Source organism: Acipenser ruthenus, chromosome 25 (genome assembly GCF_902713425.1).
Source record: "Acipenser ruthenus chromosome 25, fAciRut3.2 maternal haplotype, whole genome shotgun sequence".
Classification (NCBI taxonomy): Eukaryota; Metazoa; Chordata; class Actinopteri; order Acipenseriformes; family Acipenseridae; genus Acipenser; species Acipenser ruthenus.
The window spans coordinates 16,738,904-16,758,172 of record NC_081213.1 but is presented as its reverse complement, the minus strand read 5'-3'; the positions used below and the strand labels follow the sequence as shown (position 1 = coordinate 16,758,172).

General features: G+C 41.8%; 1 protein-coding gene across 2 annotated transcripts in view; it reads left to right on the top strand.

The window, feature by feature from the left end:
• LOC117414069 (laminin subunit beta-1) overlaps positions 1–19,269 on the top strand; it is an 88,549-nt gene that overhangs the window by 61,183 nt on the left and 8,097 nt on the right. For both annotated transcript variants that reach the window (XM_058999477.1, XM_058999478.1), the window contains exons 14-28: positions 172–328; positions 2,302–2,442; positions 3,523–3,684; positions 4,264–4,385; positions 8,589–8,709; positions 10,549–10,741; positions 11,391–11,534; positions 11,989–12,220; positions 12,982–13,145; positions 13,475–13,699; positions 14,323–14,537; positions 15,169–15,265; positions 16,298–16,670; positions 18,206–18,390; positions 19,004–19,251. In XM_058999477.1, the coding sequence (XP_058855460.1) occupies positions 172–328; positions 2,302–2,442; positions 3,523–3,684; positions 4,264–4,385; positions 8,589–8,709; positions 10,549–10,741; positions 11,391–11,534; positions 11,989–12,220; positions 12,982–13,145; positions 13,475–13,699; positions 14,323–14,537; positions 15,169–15,265; positions 16,298–16,670; positions 18,206–18,390; positions 19,004–19,251 (2,779 nt within the window). The remainder of the gene's footprint in view (positions 1–171; positions 329–2,301; positions 2,443–3,522; positions 3,685–4,263; positions 4,386–8,588; positions 8,710–10,548; positions 10,742–11,390; positions 11,535–11,988; positions 12,221–12,981; positions 13,146–13,474; positions 13,700–14,322; positions 14,538–15,168; positions 15,266–16,297; positions 16,671–18,205; positions 18,391–19,003; positions 19,252–19,269) is intronic.

Genomic DNA, 19,269 nt, shown 5'->3' with positions numbered 1-19,269 from the left:
AGTACAACACTCTCTGAAAGCATTGATATTAAACTTGGTTCCTTTATCCACCTTTAGTACCATATACCATCATTCAAACCTTCACAGCTAATATTTTGGCCTCAGCCTTTATTTCAGGAGAACGCTGGGGTTGAACATAAGCTTTTGTGTAATTCATTTTTTCTTAACCAGGTGTGTGATGGAAAACGGGCAGTGTGACTGTCGACCGCACATCATGGGCAGGCAGTGTGGCGACGTGCAGCCTGGCTACTTCTGTGCAGCTCTGGATTACTATACCTATGAGGCAGAAGACGCAGTGCCACACTCCCCCGACGACCCCCTGCTACCTGTGAGTATGCCCTGCAGTTCCTCCCATTCACCCTGTCCCGTACTCTCCCCTCAGGGAATGAAATCCCTGGCGACGGGGGTATAGTGGAGGCCGTCGTAGGTATGTACCTACTTATATCACATTATATCTGAAAAACCCCTTATCCAGTTGTGATGAAGCTGGGTAATAACATTATTTAACATATGTTACTGAGAATATTAGATCCTGGGAATATATGGGGGTATCTGTCTATACGTCTGTCCGTGTGTATGTCACACATGTAGATTGAGAACTGTTTGGTGTACACAGTCTTTTCCATAAATTATTGACATTTCGACAAGATGATTCCTGTTTGGAAAAGCTGGATCTGGTTCCTTATCTGATGTGTGCATATCTGTACCAGCATTACTTCACATTCCGCTGCGCTGTATAACCCCCCCCCCTCCCCTCCCACACATATTATCAGAGCTGGAATCATACAGCTGCATTGCTCAGGACACAACAACTGCATTCCCTGCTGTAAATATAAAGGAAGTCAAACCTGATCGTCATTGTATATGTATGATTCTGATAGATACAGAACCGTAGACATGCCGTATGGAAAACCACCCGCACTCTCTCCTGTCTCTCTCAAAGTTATTTTAGGAATCATATAAAGGGATATAGTTGGTGGGGGTAGGAGATGAATTGACGAGGAGTATGCAGTTTATAAACGAGTCTTTAAGATTGGTTATCTTGCAGTACTTGTAACATGGACAGACAGTTTGAATTAATTAGCAAACCTTTGGGGAATTTGGCAGATCTGCAAAAGAAAAGAATCCAGGAAACAAATTGTGAAAACTTTAACCCTTGATATTAAAGTTTTTAGAAAGCACAGCAGATGGGAGCTCAGGTTGTAGGAGGCTAGGAGGGTAGGATAAAGATTCAAGGCAGTTATCACAATGTTGAGTGGAAGAGACAGATGGATGGACATGTTTAGCACACATTTTCTAAGCTCAGATCTGTAAAGAACTTGCATTCAGTCAGAAAGACACTATAGATTGCTAGCTAGATCCAGTCAAGGGTTTCTTACATCAATCGGGAGAGTCCCACTGAGGTGGAATTCTACCTGCCTTTTCTTTCCCTATTCTCTTCCTCTGTCTCTCTAATTCCCCATTGTCAGGAAAGCGTGGTGACCCTCCGGAGGAAAGGGGCGGAAAAGCATCTCGGAATCCTCAACAGGAGGTCCTTTCGCAGCTAGCAAAGCGTAAAATTGCAGGACCTCCCTCCCTCCCTCTGTTTCACCTCACGGCTCACTCTTCCTTGATTAGGGTTCCCAGCCCACACGTCATACAGAAGGGTGGAACAGCAGCCGTGTGGAGATGTTTGAAAGGTGTTTGCATTGCCACTGCAAGCCCGTAATATAACCGTAATATGACTGCTCACTCCGTCAAACGTTGATATGTATACAACTAATATGTAACCCACTGGTCTTCATAATGTGATTTAGTTAAACTGTATGGAAGGTTCTCCCTGTGCTCCAGAGCAGCAGTCGATTTAACCTGCTTATAAATCTGGATGTGTGGTCCAGTGGTTAAAGAAAAGGGCTTGTAACCATGAGGTCCCAGGTTCAAATCCCACCTCGGTCACTGATTCATTGTGTGACCTTGAGCAAGTCACTTAACCTCCTTGTGCTCCGTCTTTCAGGTGAGATGTAGTTGTAAGTGACTCTGCAGCTGATGCATAGTTCACACACCCTAGTCTCTGTAAGTCGCCTTGGATAAAGGCATCTGCTAAATAAACAAATAATAAATAAACAAATAATAATATACATTTGTGACCTAGATCAATACTGAAGATGCAGTTTGAGTCAACTTTTGTTTCAGGAAAAATTGTGTGAATTGAAATGTTTGGCCGATAAAATTAACTGCAGCATTAAACAATTTAGTAATTACAAGTATAGTAAGTGAGTGAGGACTACTGCCCTAACCCAGCTGCTGTTCTGTGTTTTCAAGGGAAGGCCCAAACCCAAGGCCGAGATTGACTGCCTGGAATACGTGAACACCGAGGCCAAGAGGCTGCGCCGCCACCGGAGGATTCCCAGGATTCGGCAGCAGAGGGTAGCACTAAGGAAGATCCGCCAGATTCAACAAACAGTAAGTGCTTTTCTTTAATGTGTCCAATCAAAAAAGCATAAGCAGAAGCGTTCAGCCTGAAAAACAGCAGCGATAAAAACAAAAAAATATATATTTTAAAACTACTTTACATACTGTGTTCTACAATGAAGTTGGGTTTGTACGTTTACATCATCGTTCCACTTCCACACAGGTAGTTTCAACTGTAGGGACGCTAGCTTGCCAGTGAATCACAAGTGAGCCTAACTGAAATGCTCCTGCTATAACTTGCAAGAGGCTATAAGCTTTATTGTGGTCCATACAGCAATATTCTCAAGATGAGCTTATGCATGTTAAGATACCAAGCAATCTTCATAAATGTAATAGAAACACACAGTGAAGGCCATTCTAGAGTAGGGTTACAGGTTTCCTGCTGCTGTTTAAATCTGACTCCATGATCTTTGTCTCTGTATTGGTTGTTCCGGTACCACCAGTATAAAATCTCTCTTCCATCTTAGTGTGTGTTTGAAGCTGGCACGCAAGCAGCTTCAGTTGAAATCATGGTCCCTGAGGGATTCAATACAGGTATTTACTGTATTTATTGCCTGAAGCCAGGGCACCGAGCCTGAGCAGGAAACATGAACAGCACGCTGTATAATTATTGCATCTGAAGAATTTTATCGTCACCTCAGGGCACTGTAGGTTATAGAATTGCACAACAACTTTAGTCTAGTACAATGGAGCTTTTTTTTATCTGTGTTTTTATCACTTTCTGTTCATCCATGATTTATGTTTTTAAGCATTTTTATTTTTTTAAATAAAAAAATCTTCAGGTCATATTTCTTAAGAACACTGATAAAGACATGTCTATAATACACTCAATGGCATGCCCCTGATGTATAGGAAGCTTTCTGCCACTTCCATAGTTTAATATCTGAGAGTTTTGATCAGAGCATGTACATGGGTTCTATCTTGTCTGTTAGATATCCCCCTTTTCTCCACCTGTGCTGTTGCTTGCAGTCTGGATAACTAGGAGTTGGCAAGTATAGATTTTCACATAGTTTATCAGGTAAAACGTTGCTGCTGCCAGGTGACTCAGCTCAGATTGTGTCTTTTTCCCAGCCCGATGTGGAGGTTGTGCGCAGGGAAAGAGTTCCTGAGCAGATGGTGACCTGGACAGGTCCAGGCTTCGCCAGGGTGAGAGATGGAGCAGGCCTGGTTTTCACCATCGACAACATCCCGTTCTCCATGGACTACGACGTCATGATTCGATACGAGCCAGAGGTAGGAACCCTGCAAACAGATTTAAATCCATCTGCTGTGAGAAACATCAAATTGTCTTAGACACCACATCGTCAATTGCAAATAGATTTTTCCTTTTTGTTATTCATTGTAATCGTCCCAGGAAAAGAAAAAGTCCACCAAGTGGACATAACCTTGGTTAAACACATCCAACAGCACAGTCCCCTAGCACTAGGCAGGGGCATGGCTGATTTCTAGACTGAGGAAAGAGAATTAGTCTAGACAGAAGAAGACTCTCAAACACAGCTGTTTACGGATCATGGTAGAGGAAAAACATTTTTTTATTTATACTGGCTTTGAATGGGAAGCTTTAGTCTTGTGTTTTTAAAGAAAACACTCATTTTTCTAAGAGTAACATGGATTTTCAGTCAAAAATAAGAATGAATTAGGTGTTGTACTGCAGTGCCCAGTGCCCATGTCCTTAAATTAAGTGTATAACACACTCCTACTGTATAAATTCTATTTATAATTTGTACTGGTGTTTTAGAAAATGTTATATTTTACAAAAGTTAAATTAAAGACCCAAAGTAAGTGTATATTTTGTTTTTTTCTTTCTGTCAGTCCACTGAAGATTGGGAAGCCATTGTTAGCATTTCATCTCAGCAGTTATCCAGGAGCCAACGCTGTGGCAACGTTCTTCCTTCAGAGCAGATGTACACAGTGACACTCCCTCATCAACAGAGGTACCAATTCCGTCTGTATCTTTATTCTTACTCAGGATGTGTGAAAGTATTTGGGCCAGTCCAGCTCAAGTGGACCAATTTCTAGAGGGGTATTTCTTCCTTGTGTGGTTGAAGAGCAGAGTTGAGGTAACTCGTTACTGTAATGATATTACTTTTGTCAATAACGAGGTGATGTACGGCGTTAGATTTTTAATGGGAGTAATAATATTACAGTTACTTTCTGTAAAAAATAAACAAGCTCACCTTTTCTCTGTTATACACCTACATTGGTTTCAGTCAGCACCACACACTGTCAAACAGGAAACACTAACAACTCGGCCTACGGCAGTCCTAAAGACGTAACTGCTATTTTCCTTGAGCACACGGAAACCCTCGACACAGCTTTCTTTGGGTGCGTGCGCACGATCAGGATTAACTGGCTTGAGTACAGAGCTTAGTAAAGTCATAACAGAGATCCCGACAGGTACATAAACAGCTTCTTCTAATAACTCATTGTAAGGACAGTTGTAGTACATCGTTGTGTAGTACTATTTAAGCCTACTCCCTTTTTTACACAGTTCTATGTTTGGGTATTACGTGTTTCTCATGTAAATTTTTTAACACTGTAACATTTAAGACACATGTATTTCAGTGCCATATTTGTACAACTACAGTATATATCGTTCCATATAAATAGACTTGAAAACTGGGGCTTTCGGTTATTAATATATATATATATTAACAAGCCTTAGTAGAGATAAACTAACTGCTCTAGGCCTTATGTGCTGCACAGTTAATTGCGTCACACATAACATGGTTCAGATTCTTGCTATTGCCTCATGACAAGGCTGACATGTGTTTCATGTAATCAAATGTAAGAAATGTCCTTGTGAGTGGCGACGTAGAGACTGAAGCCTTGTGATAATAAGCTGCAGAGCTAGCTATAACACTGCAGTTTGGAAAGGTGTGGCATTGACTCCAGTGTTGGGATTCCCTCTGAATGCTCAGAGACATGTGAAAGGCAGAATGTTGATAACTCAGGTCATATACCTTCATATATCTACTGGGCTGGTACAGACTCTCGATGAACTCTGTACATTTCAAAGGCAACCTCAAGGGTCTGCTGTCTACTAGACTGGAACTGCGAAGACGTTGTTAGGAGTTTATGGTTGAGTGCTTGATGTACTGTATGATATTATCAACAATGCTTTAGATGCTGATCATACTGTACCTATGAATAGGATCCATTTTATAATGGAAGATTTTCAGCACTGACTAAATGTGGTGTGTTTCAGTTCAGTATTGTCACAAAACCACTTCAAAACAAGACAAAATGTAATCAAGATGAACGCTCAGTGACATGGTGGAAGCAATCTCTTTAATATCACATTTCAAATCTCAATGTTATCTTGTTCCAGTATCAAACTGGGGCTGCAGCTTGTTCTGTCTGCAATCTACAAATCAAAATACAACAGGGCATGCAAACCAGACATACACAAAACTCAGAGACCACCTGTATGTATTACATGTTTGCATAATTGCTTTTTATAAATTCATTCCTCAACCTGCAGCATTTCCCAGACAGTAGAATATATTCACATCCTCTCTGTTCAGCCTACCAATTTTTCTCTGCAGTCAGGGATTCAAAGCCTGTCTCTCACATGGTCCATTCACTTTCTTTGTAATGTGAGGCATCTTAGACCCTCCTGATTTAGATTTAGACCCCTCCTGATTGGCTTACAGCATACTGTAGAATGCAAGTGTAAGGCTCAGATGAGCTCCTGTTACCTGTAACACTGACAGGAAGTGAACACCCGCTGCAGCAGTACACAATTGCAAAATGAAAAAAAAAATAACAATTTAGAATAAGCAATAGAGATTTGTGCGGATGGTCCTCATCCTTTTGGAGTTTTCATTTCATCGACAGACTTGGCCATTTGTTTCCGTAGCGCAGACAGTGAGGCAGTCCATTGAGAAAATTGCTGCTTTTCCCAGATACCGCCCATCTGCCATGAAATACAAAGATATCAATTGGTGTGTGTGTGGAGGCTTGGGGCTTATGCCATGCCTTGGGGGCACACTGGGGCATCATGCTTTGCTTGGCAGTTTCTTTGGTTTTGTATTGTAGGTCACTTAATAAATAGCAGGCATTGTCTGTATCAGAGAATTAAGGCCAGCTATGTGACAGCATGGCAGACATTCCTTAAATGTTTCCCTGTACAGGTTGCACATTAACCCAGTCATGTCAGTAAATCCGAGGAATGCCTGCTGGATTGCACAATTCTAATTGCTATGCACTATACGGGCTAAGGGATCATTTTAATAAGAAAAAATAGCTGTTTTTGTAAAAGTTTAACCTCCATTCATCAGTTTATCATGTTTATCATGAACTTCAAGCCTGCTAAATCAGTTTGAAATCTCAGATACATGTACTTTGGTTTGTGAAAAATATATATTAATCCTATTTGGTTTTACTTATTAAATATGTTGAATAAAACAACAGTACGTAGTGTACTTTACCCTGGACCTGCTGTGGAGTCCACATAGCTGATTACACAGTGGTTTAGTGTTTTACTATGTATGTCTGACATTCTGTGGTTTGAAAGGAAACACATATTGTGCAAACATGTATTCTTCAGAGCTCTATGCACTAAATTGCTATTAATTTCTGGTTTAGTAACTTTATTGTGTTTTACGTTTCTGAAAAAAAAGTGATCTATCTTGTTTAAGCAAAAACTGTTTTGATGTGGGTGTGAAGAGACCCCGGGAACCACAAGCAATGAAGAGGTTCCCTGGAGGAAGGAAAAGGGAGGTCTTAAACAGCTGAACTGACGTTTCTTCCTAATACAGTGCTTCTTCCATAATTCACAATTCAACGCTTCACTAATGTTGGTTCATTCACGGTTCGGCTGTGTTGACAGTAAATTGTACAAAAATAGTATTTTGCTGGGTAAGGGCTCTTTGCCAGCTCACTGTTTTCAACATTTCACCGTGTTTGCTATGATTTGTGTTTCTTCCACACCCCTGAATGTTAGACATACACCGAAAATTGCACTGAAACAAAGGAATGCTTTAAGGAATTATTGCATTAGCTTGGTGAACTTTAAACAGTGTGAAATACACTATCTCAAGGTCCTAGTTCCTAACCAAAGAAAAAAACCCTCTCCCAATCACAGAGTGAGACTATCTTCAAAACTGTACTTGATAGCTATATCTTTGTATTGTACAGTTGATAAGCAATTCAGAAACCTTATAAACGGGTGACCAATGGAAACCATTCTGAGTGGGGAAACTCACAAAGGAAAGAGTTTAACCACAAAATCTGCGTTTCTGTCTAGCGATGCTTGTCCCTGGGCTTCAGTTGTTACTAATTGTATTGGAGTGTCTGAGTGTGTGTGTGACCTTTGTAAAGCTTGTTTAACTGTGAAAAGGGAGGGTTCTTTATTCTCGGAGACCCTCCCAACAAGTGAATGGGACCTCTGTCTGCTCTCTCGCCTGGCTTTGTCTCATTAGTCCCAAAAAAGCTGAATAGAGGCCTTCATAATCTCCCCACCGCAACTGGCTTTTGTGCTGGGGAGGGATTTGGACCAATGTCATATTTCATCTCGTCACACTGTCTGCCATGAACAAGAGGCTGACAACACAAACTTGGAGGCTCAGGGTTATGTTTCTGCATGGTTTTCATTGTACAGCTTTATGTAAATCAATCTCTAGCTCTATATTGTTGTTTATGCTTAGATACATTTTTTGTCAGGCTTTGAAACTGATGTCCATTTTCAACCCCTGAAAAAGATGACCTCTAGTGGTGTGCAGCTGTAATTGCTGCCCCTTCTGAAATTGTGAATGGAGATTTCCCATGTCCTCCACTTACTAACTTTTTGGTGGCAAGGGTCTTGCACCTGAAGAGTCAACTCTACTTGTTATCTCCTGCCAGGCTTCCTCTGTGTTCCCTGTAGTGGTTCAGAATGGGGGTGCTGTAACGTGCAGGGGGTCTGTGATGTTGCATGTTCAGTGTAGTGGTTCAGAATGGGGGTGCTGTAACGTGCAGGGGGTCTGTGATGTTGCATGTTCAGTGTAGTGGTTCAGAATGGGGGTGCTGTAACGTGCAGGGGGTCTGTGATGTTGCATGTTCAGTGTAGTGGTTCAGAATGGGGGTGCTGTAACATGCAGGTGCTCTGTGATGTTGCATGTTCAGTGACGTGGTGTTTGTTTCGCTCTCTGCAGGTATATAAAGATGCCCAGACCCTTCTGCTTTGAGCCAAACAATCGCTACGTGGTGGCTATCCGCTTCCAGCGCTTCAGAGTCATGGAGAGACACCTGACAGCCTTCATATTGATCGATTCAGTGAGTCAAAATGTGCTTTACCTGCCTCATGTTTTCTGAGATGTTTTGAACAGCACAGTGCATTTCCGTGATGTAAAAATGAAGACAAATAAGTCAATAGCCAGTACTGTAATAAGTGGCAGTACTGTGATAAATAATTATGCTATAATTATGGTATTCTGATATAAGTGGCAGGTATAGGGCATGGTATTCTGATATAAGTGGCAGGTATAGGACATGGTATTCTGATATAAGTGGCAGGTATAGGACATGGTATTCTGATATAAGTGGCAGGTATAGGGCATGGTATTCTGATATAAGTGGCAGGTATAGGGCATGGTATTCTGATATAAGTGGCAGGTATAGGGCATGGTATTCTGATATAAGTGGCAGGTATAGGGCATGGTATTCTGATATAAGTGGCAGGTATATGACATGGTATTCTGATATAAGTGGCAGGTATAGGGCATGGTATTCTGATATAAGTGGCAGGTATAGGGCATGGTATTCTGATATAAGTGGCAGGTATAGGGCATGGTATTCTGATATAAGTGGCAGGTATAGGACATGGTATTCTGATATAAGTGGCAGGTATAGGACATGGTATTCTTATATAAGTTCTCACTGCTGCTGCTCCACAAAATGAAGACGACCACGCTCTACAGGCAGAACACAAAGAAGCTATCCAGCTCTAGCTCCATCTGACACCTGCTCCAATCAAAACCATTTGCCCACCCTCAGCACCGATGGCTGCACGTGATTGGTGCAGGAATATGTCCATTGTCTGTTTATTATTCCTCTAAGCCACGACGGCTCACACCCCTCGAGTGATGACTTATTTGTCCGCCCCATGTGATAGGGGTCAATGAGAGGGACTCTTTTCTCGCTGATGGGAAAAGACTTGGGGGGGCATGTCTCCCTTTCTTGGGGCAACGCCCCTGGTTGGAAGGCATAGCTGCAGATACAATGTTAGACCCTATTCCTTATGTAAGCATGATGGTGAATGAAGGGAATGGTAATCACATGGTCTCAGTGTGTGTTAATTGGGCATTATTTAAGTACTGTGGAAATGGTATAAGATGACATTGCTTGCTGGATTGGGGATTTTAAGCTTCGCTGAAGGTTAAGGTGAGGTGGGATTCAAACCTGAAATCTTGGCTCTGAATCCTAAACTCTCACTGCTTGTTATTGCAGCTTGAAATTGCATCCTTGCAGTAAATAAGCATTAAAGTACAGGCAATAAAGTGATCGTAGTTTGTAATTTACTTACCTTTCATTTTTTCCACTTTAACATATTTTTGCCTCCTCTATTGAATCAGTAGCCTGTCCTGTGTTTATTTCATGGTTTTCTTTTAGATATACAACCCCATCTACTGGTTAATCTTAGAAGTGTAACTGATTCATGTTGATGGACAGCCAACTCAAACCAAGATGTTTTGAGGCCCAAAATTATAATATTTAATAAATTAACTTTTAAAGGATAACGAACAGTAGTTATCCTTTAAAACTTTTCCTTTAATTAATTACTTGGTGGGACAAAACTTCAAATTATTAACATGATTTGTGATCTGGTTCATACGTGTTCACAGTACTAAGCTTTGTAAGGGAATAACTGATGTGATGAAACATTGCATGAACATTTGTTTTGATAAGTTATTGGACATGTAGGCCATGCTGGGTTATGTGCCCTTAAAGATTTCTGATATCTTCTTCTAAAATCGTGGACCCCATTCTTTGGGAAAAAACAAAGCTACATTTTTTTGAGTGGAATAAAACAAGTAGTCTTTTTATTCCTTCACAGTATTTGACCTTTTCTTTGCAATTATTTTCACCATGTTGTCTCCCTGCTGTCTCTCCTAGTTGGTTCTGTTCCCGAGGTACACAGAACTGCCTGGTTTCCATGGAAACGACCCTGCCTCGGTACACCACCGGGAGGAGATGGAGAGATATATGTGTCTGGACTCGTTTCTGATGGCACCCATGCCCATGCTGGCAGAGATGTGTGCCAAGCTGCTCTGCAGTATCTCAGCTATCCTGCATGACGGGGCAGTGCGTGAGTACAGTGCAGGATAAAGAGGACTGATTGGTTTCAGAATCTGGGGTTTATTTATTCATTTCTCTGTTGTGGGCCACTTGTTCCCGCTGCTGTTTTCATGTATTCTTTAGGGTTCACATGGCCGGACTCTATTTTAACATGACTTATGAAACTAAATAACCTCAAGCACCTAACAGCAGCATTCATGTAAATTAATTGATCCCCAAGTCTTAGGAACATTGCTTTGTCAGGGTCACTTGGAAGAGAACATTTTTACATTTGTAACATTTGTTACAGCCCCCCTGAAGACCCCCAGCCCCCAGTTCGGGAACCACCGATTTAGGCCATGTTCAGAGTGTATATGCACAGCCATTAATGAGGCACACTTGAGAGAACACCAACACAAGTGATGTATCTGAAAATGGCTGTTTTCAATTTAATTGTAGCCATTTGAGTATGTTTGCCTTTTCAGAGGCTATCCATTGACTTTGGTAAAGAAATGTATATTTTACAAAAGAGAAACTTTTGTAGAACGTTCTCAGCCCAGCTCAAAACCATTGTATCTTTGATGGCAGCAGAACTTACACTAATTGCTGTTTTTTAATGCACCTGCACTGTAAGAGTCTAACTGAGTGGTCGATGAGCCTGTCCTTTGTTTCGGTTGCAGCCTGTGAGTGTGACCTCCAGGGCTCTCTCAGTGCAGTCTGTGAGAAGATTGGTGGGCAGTGCCAGTGCAAACCCAGCGTGATCGGACGCCGCTGCAACCAGTGTGCACCAGGGACATATGGCTTCGGACCCTATGGCTGCCACCGTAAGTACAGTTCAATAAACCTCCACCATCTACACCAGGGGGCGCAAGGATACAGGTGGACCAGCAGTATGGAAAGCCATCTACAATACCCATGCCACCGACATGAATTTATAAAGGACTATGTTTTATAAGCACTATTATTTCTACTTTTATAATCATTAATGGGCTTGGCCCACTCTTTTGAATGTCATGGACATGGTAATATATCATAACTGAGTTGCAAAACGTTTCATAAATTTGTATACATACACTAGTTGTGTAGTTCATTTGACAGGAGCTAACAAAGTTAACTGTAGCATGCTATGGTAGAAGCACATAGAAGTGTAGTAAAGCACAGTAAATTCATATAAGCTTGGGAAAAGCATGGAAAACTACAAAATCACTGTATTAAAGAATTTAATGTACCATCGTGTTACTGTCTCTGTAATTCACTGCACACCTGGTGTCCCTCCAGGCTGTGACTGCCACCCTCAGGGAGCGGTCAGTAGCCTGTGTGACCCTGCCTCGGGTCAGTGCCGGTGTCAGCGCGGTGCGACGGGACGCCAGTGCAGTAACTGCCAGCCAGGGCATTGGGGATTCCCGAGCTGCCGGCCCTGCCAGTGTAACGGGCACTCTGAGACGTGTGACCCCCAGACCGGGGCCTGCACCAGCTGCAGGGACTACACCAGCGGACATCACTGTGACAGGTTGGTCCCAGGCTGGTCTGTTTTCTGTTTAATATAGTATGGGCTTTTAGCTCAGTTAATAATGACTGGGGGCTTGTTTTTTTTAATTTATTTTGTAACTGGTGTTTTTGCCTTTCAGAAAAAAGAAAACGACAAATTAGTCTTTTTTTTAATTTATTTTTTAAATTATATTATGAAAGATATTGGTTAAACTGTAATGGATACCAAACCGTATTTAACAAACTAAAACAGACTGTAATTTTAAATAAGTTAAACGGTTAGTGAAGCTTTATGGAGCCCTCTGGCAGTCACTATCAAATGGGCTATTTTTTGTAACTTCATTAAACAAATTTGATTAATGTTTACATGGACTTGTGTTACAAGTTACTCTATTCAAGACGTTGAAGGGAATTTGAAAGACTGCTGCTAATGGTAATCATTTGATTTAATTGCATATTATAGGTGAGTTTTATACTGCAATTCATTTATATTTAAATAATAATGTTTTATTAGTGAATACAGTAGAATTAATCAGTTAAAGAAAAACAGGCTTCTAATCTAATTCCTGAGTTCTCTGACATTTTAAATGATGATTAAGCATTTGAGAAGGCAGAATTAAAAATCAATGCCATTTATTAACTTTAGAAACTGATTGAAAGGGGAAGGCCAGGTACTGGATATGAATTATGTAATTACTGTGTAATAGCACTATAGTAATATGTTGCATAGTCCTAACTGTATTCTGTCACCTATTTTCAGTTGACCGTTTGTGTATTTCGCAGGTGCTTGGATGGTTTCTATGGAAACCCGATTCTGGGATCTGGAGAGCACTGCCGCCCGTGTCCATGCCCTGGCAACCCAGGAAGTGGTCATTCCAACGGGGACTCGTGTTCCACTGCACCGGCGTCCAATCAGATCATCTGTCACTGCAGACAGGGATACACAGGTACTCAGATCATCTGTCACTGCAGACAGGGATACGCAGGTACTCAGATCATCTGTCACTGCAGACGGATACACAGGTACTCAGATCATCTGTCACTGCAGACAGGGATACGCAGGTACTCAGATCATCTGTCACTGCAGACAGGGATACGCAGGTACTCAGATCATCTGTCACTGCAGACAGGGATACACAGGTACTCAGTAAGCAACATGTTGACCATAGTACTAATTTACCATTTAGAGTTGTTTCAGTTGTTGGTAATGATATGGGCCTTGTTTTGCCCTATGAATGAACTGAATATTTTTTCTCTCTGCCTCTGCCTCGTACAGGCCCTCGCTGTGACAGATGCTCCCCTGGTTATTTTGGGAGCCCTGAGAGACCTGGGGGAGAGTGTCGCCCCTGCCAGTGCAACAACAACATTGACAGCAGAGACCCCGAGTCATGTGACCCACGCAGTGGCCAGTGCCTGAAGTGCCTCTACAACACCGACGGGCCGGCCTGCGCGGCCTGCAAGCCTGGTTACTATGGCAACGCAGCTGCGCAGGACTGCAGACGTGAGTCTCGTTTCTTTCTCTAGTCTATCCTAAAGTCGTTCTCGGAATTGAAAAAGGTTGTTAGGACAGGCACAGAAGACTGAAGTGCACCTTTTCTTTAGCAAACTGTTTAGTTGAGCAATTGCAGGCTATATCTTGGTAAAAACTTCCCCAACTGTGATTAAACTATGCAGAGATGGAATAAAATGTTGACTACTGCTTTTTCAAATTCTGTAAAGGTTGTTAATCTCAGATTGATTATTCAAAACCAGTGGAAAGTGAGTTTCTTAAATTAAAACTGGTCATTTTACTTAGATAACTTGTTATACAGTACAGCAGACAATCTGCTGTCAATACTGACATCATTTAAATCACTGAAATCTAAATATTCCTGAGTTTATTTTCATATTCAACAGCTAGAAATAAACAAGTCTCTTCTTCAGTTGTAAGTGGAAAACTTCTGCCTCTCTTTAATATGCTTTATCATACCTCTCTGGGTTTTACAATGCTTTACCATGCCTCACTGTGCTTGATTACTTGTTGCTTTGATTTTACTATGGTACACTTTTCTAAGCGATCTAACACTGAGAATCAGCTCTTCCAATCAGTCCTCAAAGTGACTGCTCGCTGGCTGTTTCTTGCAGGCTGCACCTGTAACATCGCTGGCACGCTGCAGTCGCAGTGCTCCGGAGATGTGTGTAACTGTGACAGAACCACAGGGGCCTGCCCATGCCGTGCCAACGTCATCGGGCAGAACTGCGACCAGTGTGCCCCAGAGCAGTGGAACTTCGGGAGGGACGGAGGCTGTGAGCCCTGCAGTTGCTACCTCCAGCACTCCCTCAGGACTGACTGCAACATGGTACGTTGGAACCACAGTGTCTTGCAATTTTTAACCTTTAAAGTGATTGCAGCTGACAAAATAATTCCAGTTTTGCACTTCCATTTGCTTCTACTGTACATAGGTCTCAAATGTGCAGGTTTGAAAGAAAGACATCAAACATGTTTTTTTTTTTTTTTTTTCATTTTAAAACATGATTCCCAGTTTGAATGCTTTACTCTCAGGAAATGTGTTACACTTGCACTTCCTCAGTCATTTCACGTCACCTTTCTTCTGGATCAGAGAATGTATGAAAGCATGCCAGTCAATATGGGAAGCTGTTAGGTGGTATTAGTAGAAAATGAGCCATTGAAGGCATGGGGAGAGCTTCACCTCCCAGATGAAATGTCCAAGGAACACAATTATTGGCTGAAAATGATCATGATAATCCAGATTATTTTAGATCATTCCATTAATTGGCGACTTTCTCTCTAATAAGTAGTTTTTTCTCTCTCTTTCTCTCTCTGATTTTCACTTGTTGGCTTTTTAAAGTATAGCCATACCACTGAGCTCTCCCACAATGTCATACAGTACCTAGCTGCTGATTCATTAATACAAAATAAAACTACCATGTTCTCCCCTCTGTTTGTTGTTTTCTGTGTTCTCTATCTAGTTTACCGGACAGTGTTTCTGCAAGCCTGGCTTTGGAGGGAGAGTCTGCTCTGATTGCCAGGAAAACTACTGGGGAGACCCCAACTCAGAGTGCACAGGTACCCAGTGATATAACCAAGGCGTCTTTTCAAGTCTACAGCTACCAGGTTCCTCAGGGATCATCTAACTAAATCTACACCCACAATAAAGAGGCAATTGTACTATATTCTCAGTACCACATTAAAGGAAACACTTTAGCCTACCTATAGCTACATTTCAAAGGTTTCAAAGCTAGTTGGCCGCCTATATGTCTAAAGGTGCCCCAGTTAGTTTTTTAAATTGTGTACTGAAATCTGTTCCACTGCAGCATATCCAATTGTACATTTGTTAACTACAGCCATCCTTTGTTGAACCTGTTGTGTATATCAGAAAGCAGAAGCTGTCAACAGCAGGGTGTGTGTATACATTCTCAAAGGTGCTGTGGTTTAGCTGTAGGGAGAAAAGCTTCTTCCTTTAGGTATGCTTACCACTACACTACACTCTGTGAGTCAAATAAGCATGCCACTGCTACTGCTTCTACTGCAGCATAACATACTCAAACTCTAAAGCTTGACTGTCATTTATAACCTCCTTCTGCTGTAAGTGGTTGTAAGAACAAGCCTGTTTTAGCCCACAGAGTAATGTACCTGTTGTGGCGAGCAGGTTTCAGGAGAGGAGTAAGCTGGGGCAGCTTTTGGGAATGTAAAGAAAGGTGACCGTCAGTAATGTCTCATGTATAATTTTAAACGCACAGTGATACAATTTGACAAATGCTTGAATGTTTGCCTAATTTCTGTGACTTAAGTAATTGTAGCTAACAAAATAAGTACATAAATCTAACCCGTGTTGCACTCCCATTAACTAAATAGGTCTCAAATGTGCAGTTTTTAAAGAAATGCATGTCATAGAAAACTCTGGTAGTACTTTAGGTTAAAGGAAGTGATCAGTTTCTATGCCGTTTTTTCAGGTAATTTGTTACACTTGCTCCTCCTGGGTGAGCTACAATCACTCCAAGTCTCTTTTTATTACTACTGTCAATAAGGTGCGACAGTGTGGTGAACCAGTGTAAAAGTGATCATTTTGGGATAATGACACTGTGTTTCCTCCCCCAGCATGTAACTGTGACCCCTCTGGCTCACTGACGCTCCAATGCGATCGGAAGACAGGGCACTGCAGCTGTGTGGAGGGGGTGACGGGGAGCCGCTGTGATCAGTGTGCCCGTGGCTTCACCGGCAGCTTCCCCAGGTGTGCGCCCTGCCACCCCTGCTTCGAGGAGTGGGACGAGCTGGTGTGCACTCTTCGGCGGGAGCTCGATAAGATCCAGGAGAAGGTGAAGCAAATCCAGGAGTCTGGGGTGACCTCGGACGACAGTGTGGAGCGCATCCAGAAACTGGAGGAGAAGCTGGCTCAGATTCAGAGCCTCATCAATGACCGGTCCAGAGAGATGCTCTACCACAGCGTCCACCAGATCGCGGAACGGCTAAGGTACAGTACGCTGAAACAAATCTGAAATTAAAAAAGCTAGTAAAGAAACTTAGGATACTAGGATACTTGGGGATTGAGATGAGCTAGGGGATGCAATTGCTTGAACCCATGTGTGTATAAACATGCCGACTAGGAGTCAGGGGGTAATTGGATATTTTCCATTGCAAATCTTTATTTATTTATTATTTATTTATTTCTTAGCAGATGCCCTTATCCATGGCGACTTACAATTGTTACAAGATATCACATTATTTTTACATACAATTACATTATTTATTTATTTATTTATTTATTTTTTTTACATACAGTGACCCATTTATACAGTTGGGTTTTTACTGGAGCAATCTAGCTAAAGTACCTTGCTCAAGGGTACAGCAGCAGTGTCCCCCACTGGGGATTGAACCCACAACCCTCCGGTCAAGAGTCCAGAGCCCTAACCACTACTCCACACTACTGCCCTTTAACACTGTTTATGGGAGGAAGACATTTCCCCTGCACACCCCTACATGCTGTAGCCTTGTTTTATTCTGGCCTCATTACAGCAATTCCATACTTTATTAAGCAGGCTGTTAGAAACCGTAATAAATAGTGATTAGGAACACATATCATGGCATAATAAACCGACAAATAATAAATAATATGCAAATGCAGACGGTATAATGTATTTCTTTAACAATTATGCATTTAACAAGGTTATTTTCCTGATCATATAATTCTATTGTAAGTACATATAATAAGTAATTAAACACAAATGGAAATACAGTGTAGCTAGTACAATGCAGTTAATGTTTTCAGTAATAAAAAATGAATTGGAAGGGTTGTGCTTGTAGTTGAGTGTGATTGTGCACTGCTGCTGTATTCCAGGGTTTCCTTGAAATGAGATGTTACTCAATCAGTTCTCATGCTGGTTATACACAGAGGAGTTCAATTTATTATGTAACTTCCCTAGAATTCCAGCAGTGCAGTTACCTATACAGTTAAGACTCTCTTTTCGGCATTCTTTACATTAAGTAAACATTATAGGTGCTGAGACATCTAGTGGTTGATTATAGTAACACATGTGAAGTTTTAACAGAATAATGGTTTAATTGCCAAGGTGTATTTCAAGGTGATGTAGTGGGTGGGGAAAGCTACCAGTCTCTCCTCTCTGGAGGCCTGGGTTCAAATCACATTATTTTGGCAGGCTCAACTTAGCTCTGAGGGAAGAATAAAAGATACAAATTAAACCAGTATATTGGAGCCGTCAGTAACATAAAGAAGCAGTTCAGCATGACTTGCATCCACTGTATGCACATGTAAAAATAAGTTTGAATACAGACAAATGGAAAGATGCCTCCATTTACCCTCAGACTAATACACTCAATAAGGCAAGCTTCATCGCAATAGGATAAGAGGCTGCCTTGATATATACAAAACTCTAAAGTGCGACATACATACTGTATGTTAAATGTGCTTCCTCCTTCACTATATCGTCAGAGCCAGCAGGGGATAATGATAACTTCTTCTTTCTAAATTGTGCTGTATTGTTTTTGCAGGAAGGAGGTGGTGCAGACAGACAGGAGGCTGCAGGTGCTGTCTGGAGAGCTGAACAGCACCATGCATGGTGAGAAGCAGCAGAGAGAGCACCTGGGCCAGCTGGAGACTGAGCTGAGAGAGCTGAACGACACGGTGACCAAGCGCCGGAGAGAGCTGGAGAACCTCATCTCTGCAGGGACCAGCGGTAATTTCAGCACTTTTCAGTAGCTGCACACTAACTTCAACTTGCTCTTTTCTAGCAAGTAATACAGAAAACAGTGAATCCTGTTGAAAGATATTGATGGATTTTGACTGCTATCAAGTCATCAGCCACACCAGAGTGCAAACATTGCAGAGCAAGTAGCTAGAAATTTTGATCTGCATATATATTTTTTTACTGTCCCCTTACCTTTTTGTGATGTGTGCACAACCGTTCTATTGCAATTACTCACATACTCACATCACACCTAAGCTGGTCGTCTTTTCTCGTAACATAGGCTAGATCAGTCAAACTGTCTGGAGACCTAAGAGCCAGGGCCACCTAGTGATCTGCTACTTTAGATCAAGTTTCCTTTTGTTTTTACTGGTAATACACAGCAGTGCTCTAAATAATGCTGGTGTTTACTGATATAAAGACACTTCTGAACTCACCTACATTAAACATGTCTGTGGCAAGCAACTAGACATGAAGAGCAGCTCCTGAACTCAAAGTCAAGGCCGTTTACTCTTTATCATTTGCAGACATTTGAGCAGCTGTTTCCTTCATGAAAGATCTTACGGGTTCTGTCCTTCAGTTTTGTCCCCCTCACGTTTTCCAGAGAAATATGAGAATGTCCACAAGTACTACCAGGAGTCCCTGGATGCAGAACGGAGAGCCAACGCCTCAGTGTCGGGTCCGGACAGCCCCGTGGAGCAATCACAGGAAACGAGGAACATGACAGAGAGCCTGATGAACAAGAAGAAGGATGAGTTCTTCCGGACCATGACAGCGCAGAAGAAATCACTGAAAGAGTTGCAGGCGAAAACCAAGGATCTGGACAAGAGCATCAACAATCTGAGTGCAAAGGTATTGTATTTATGTGAT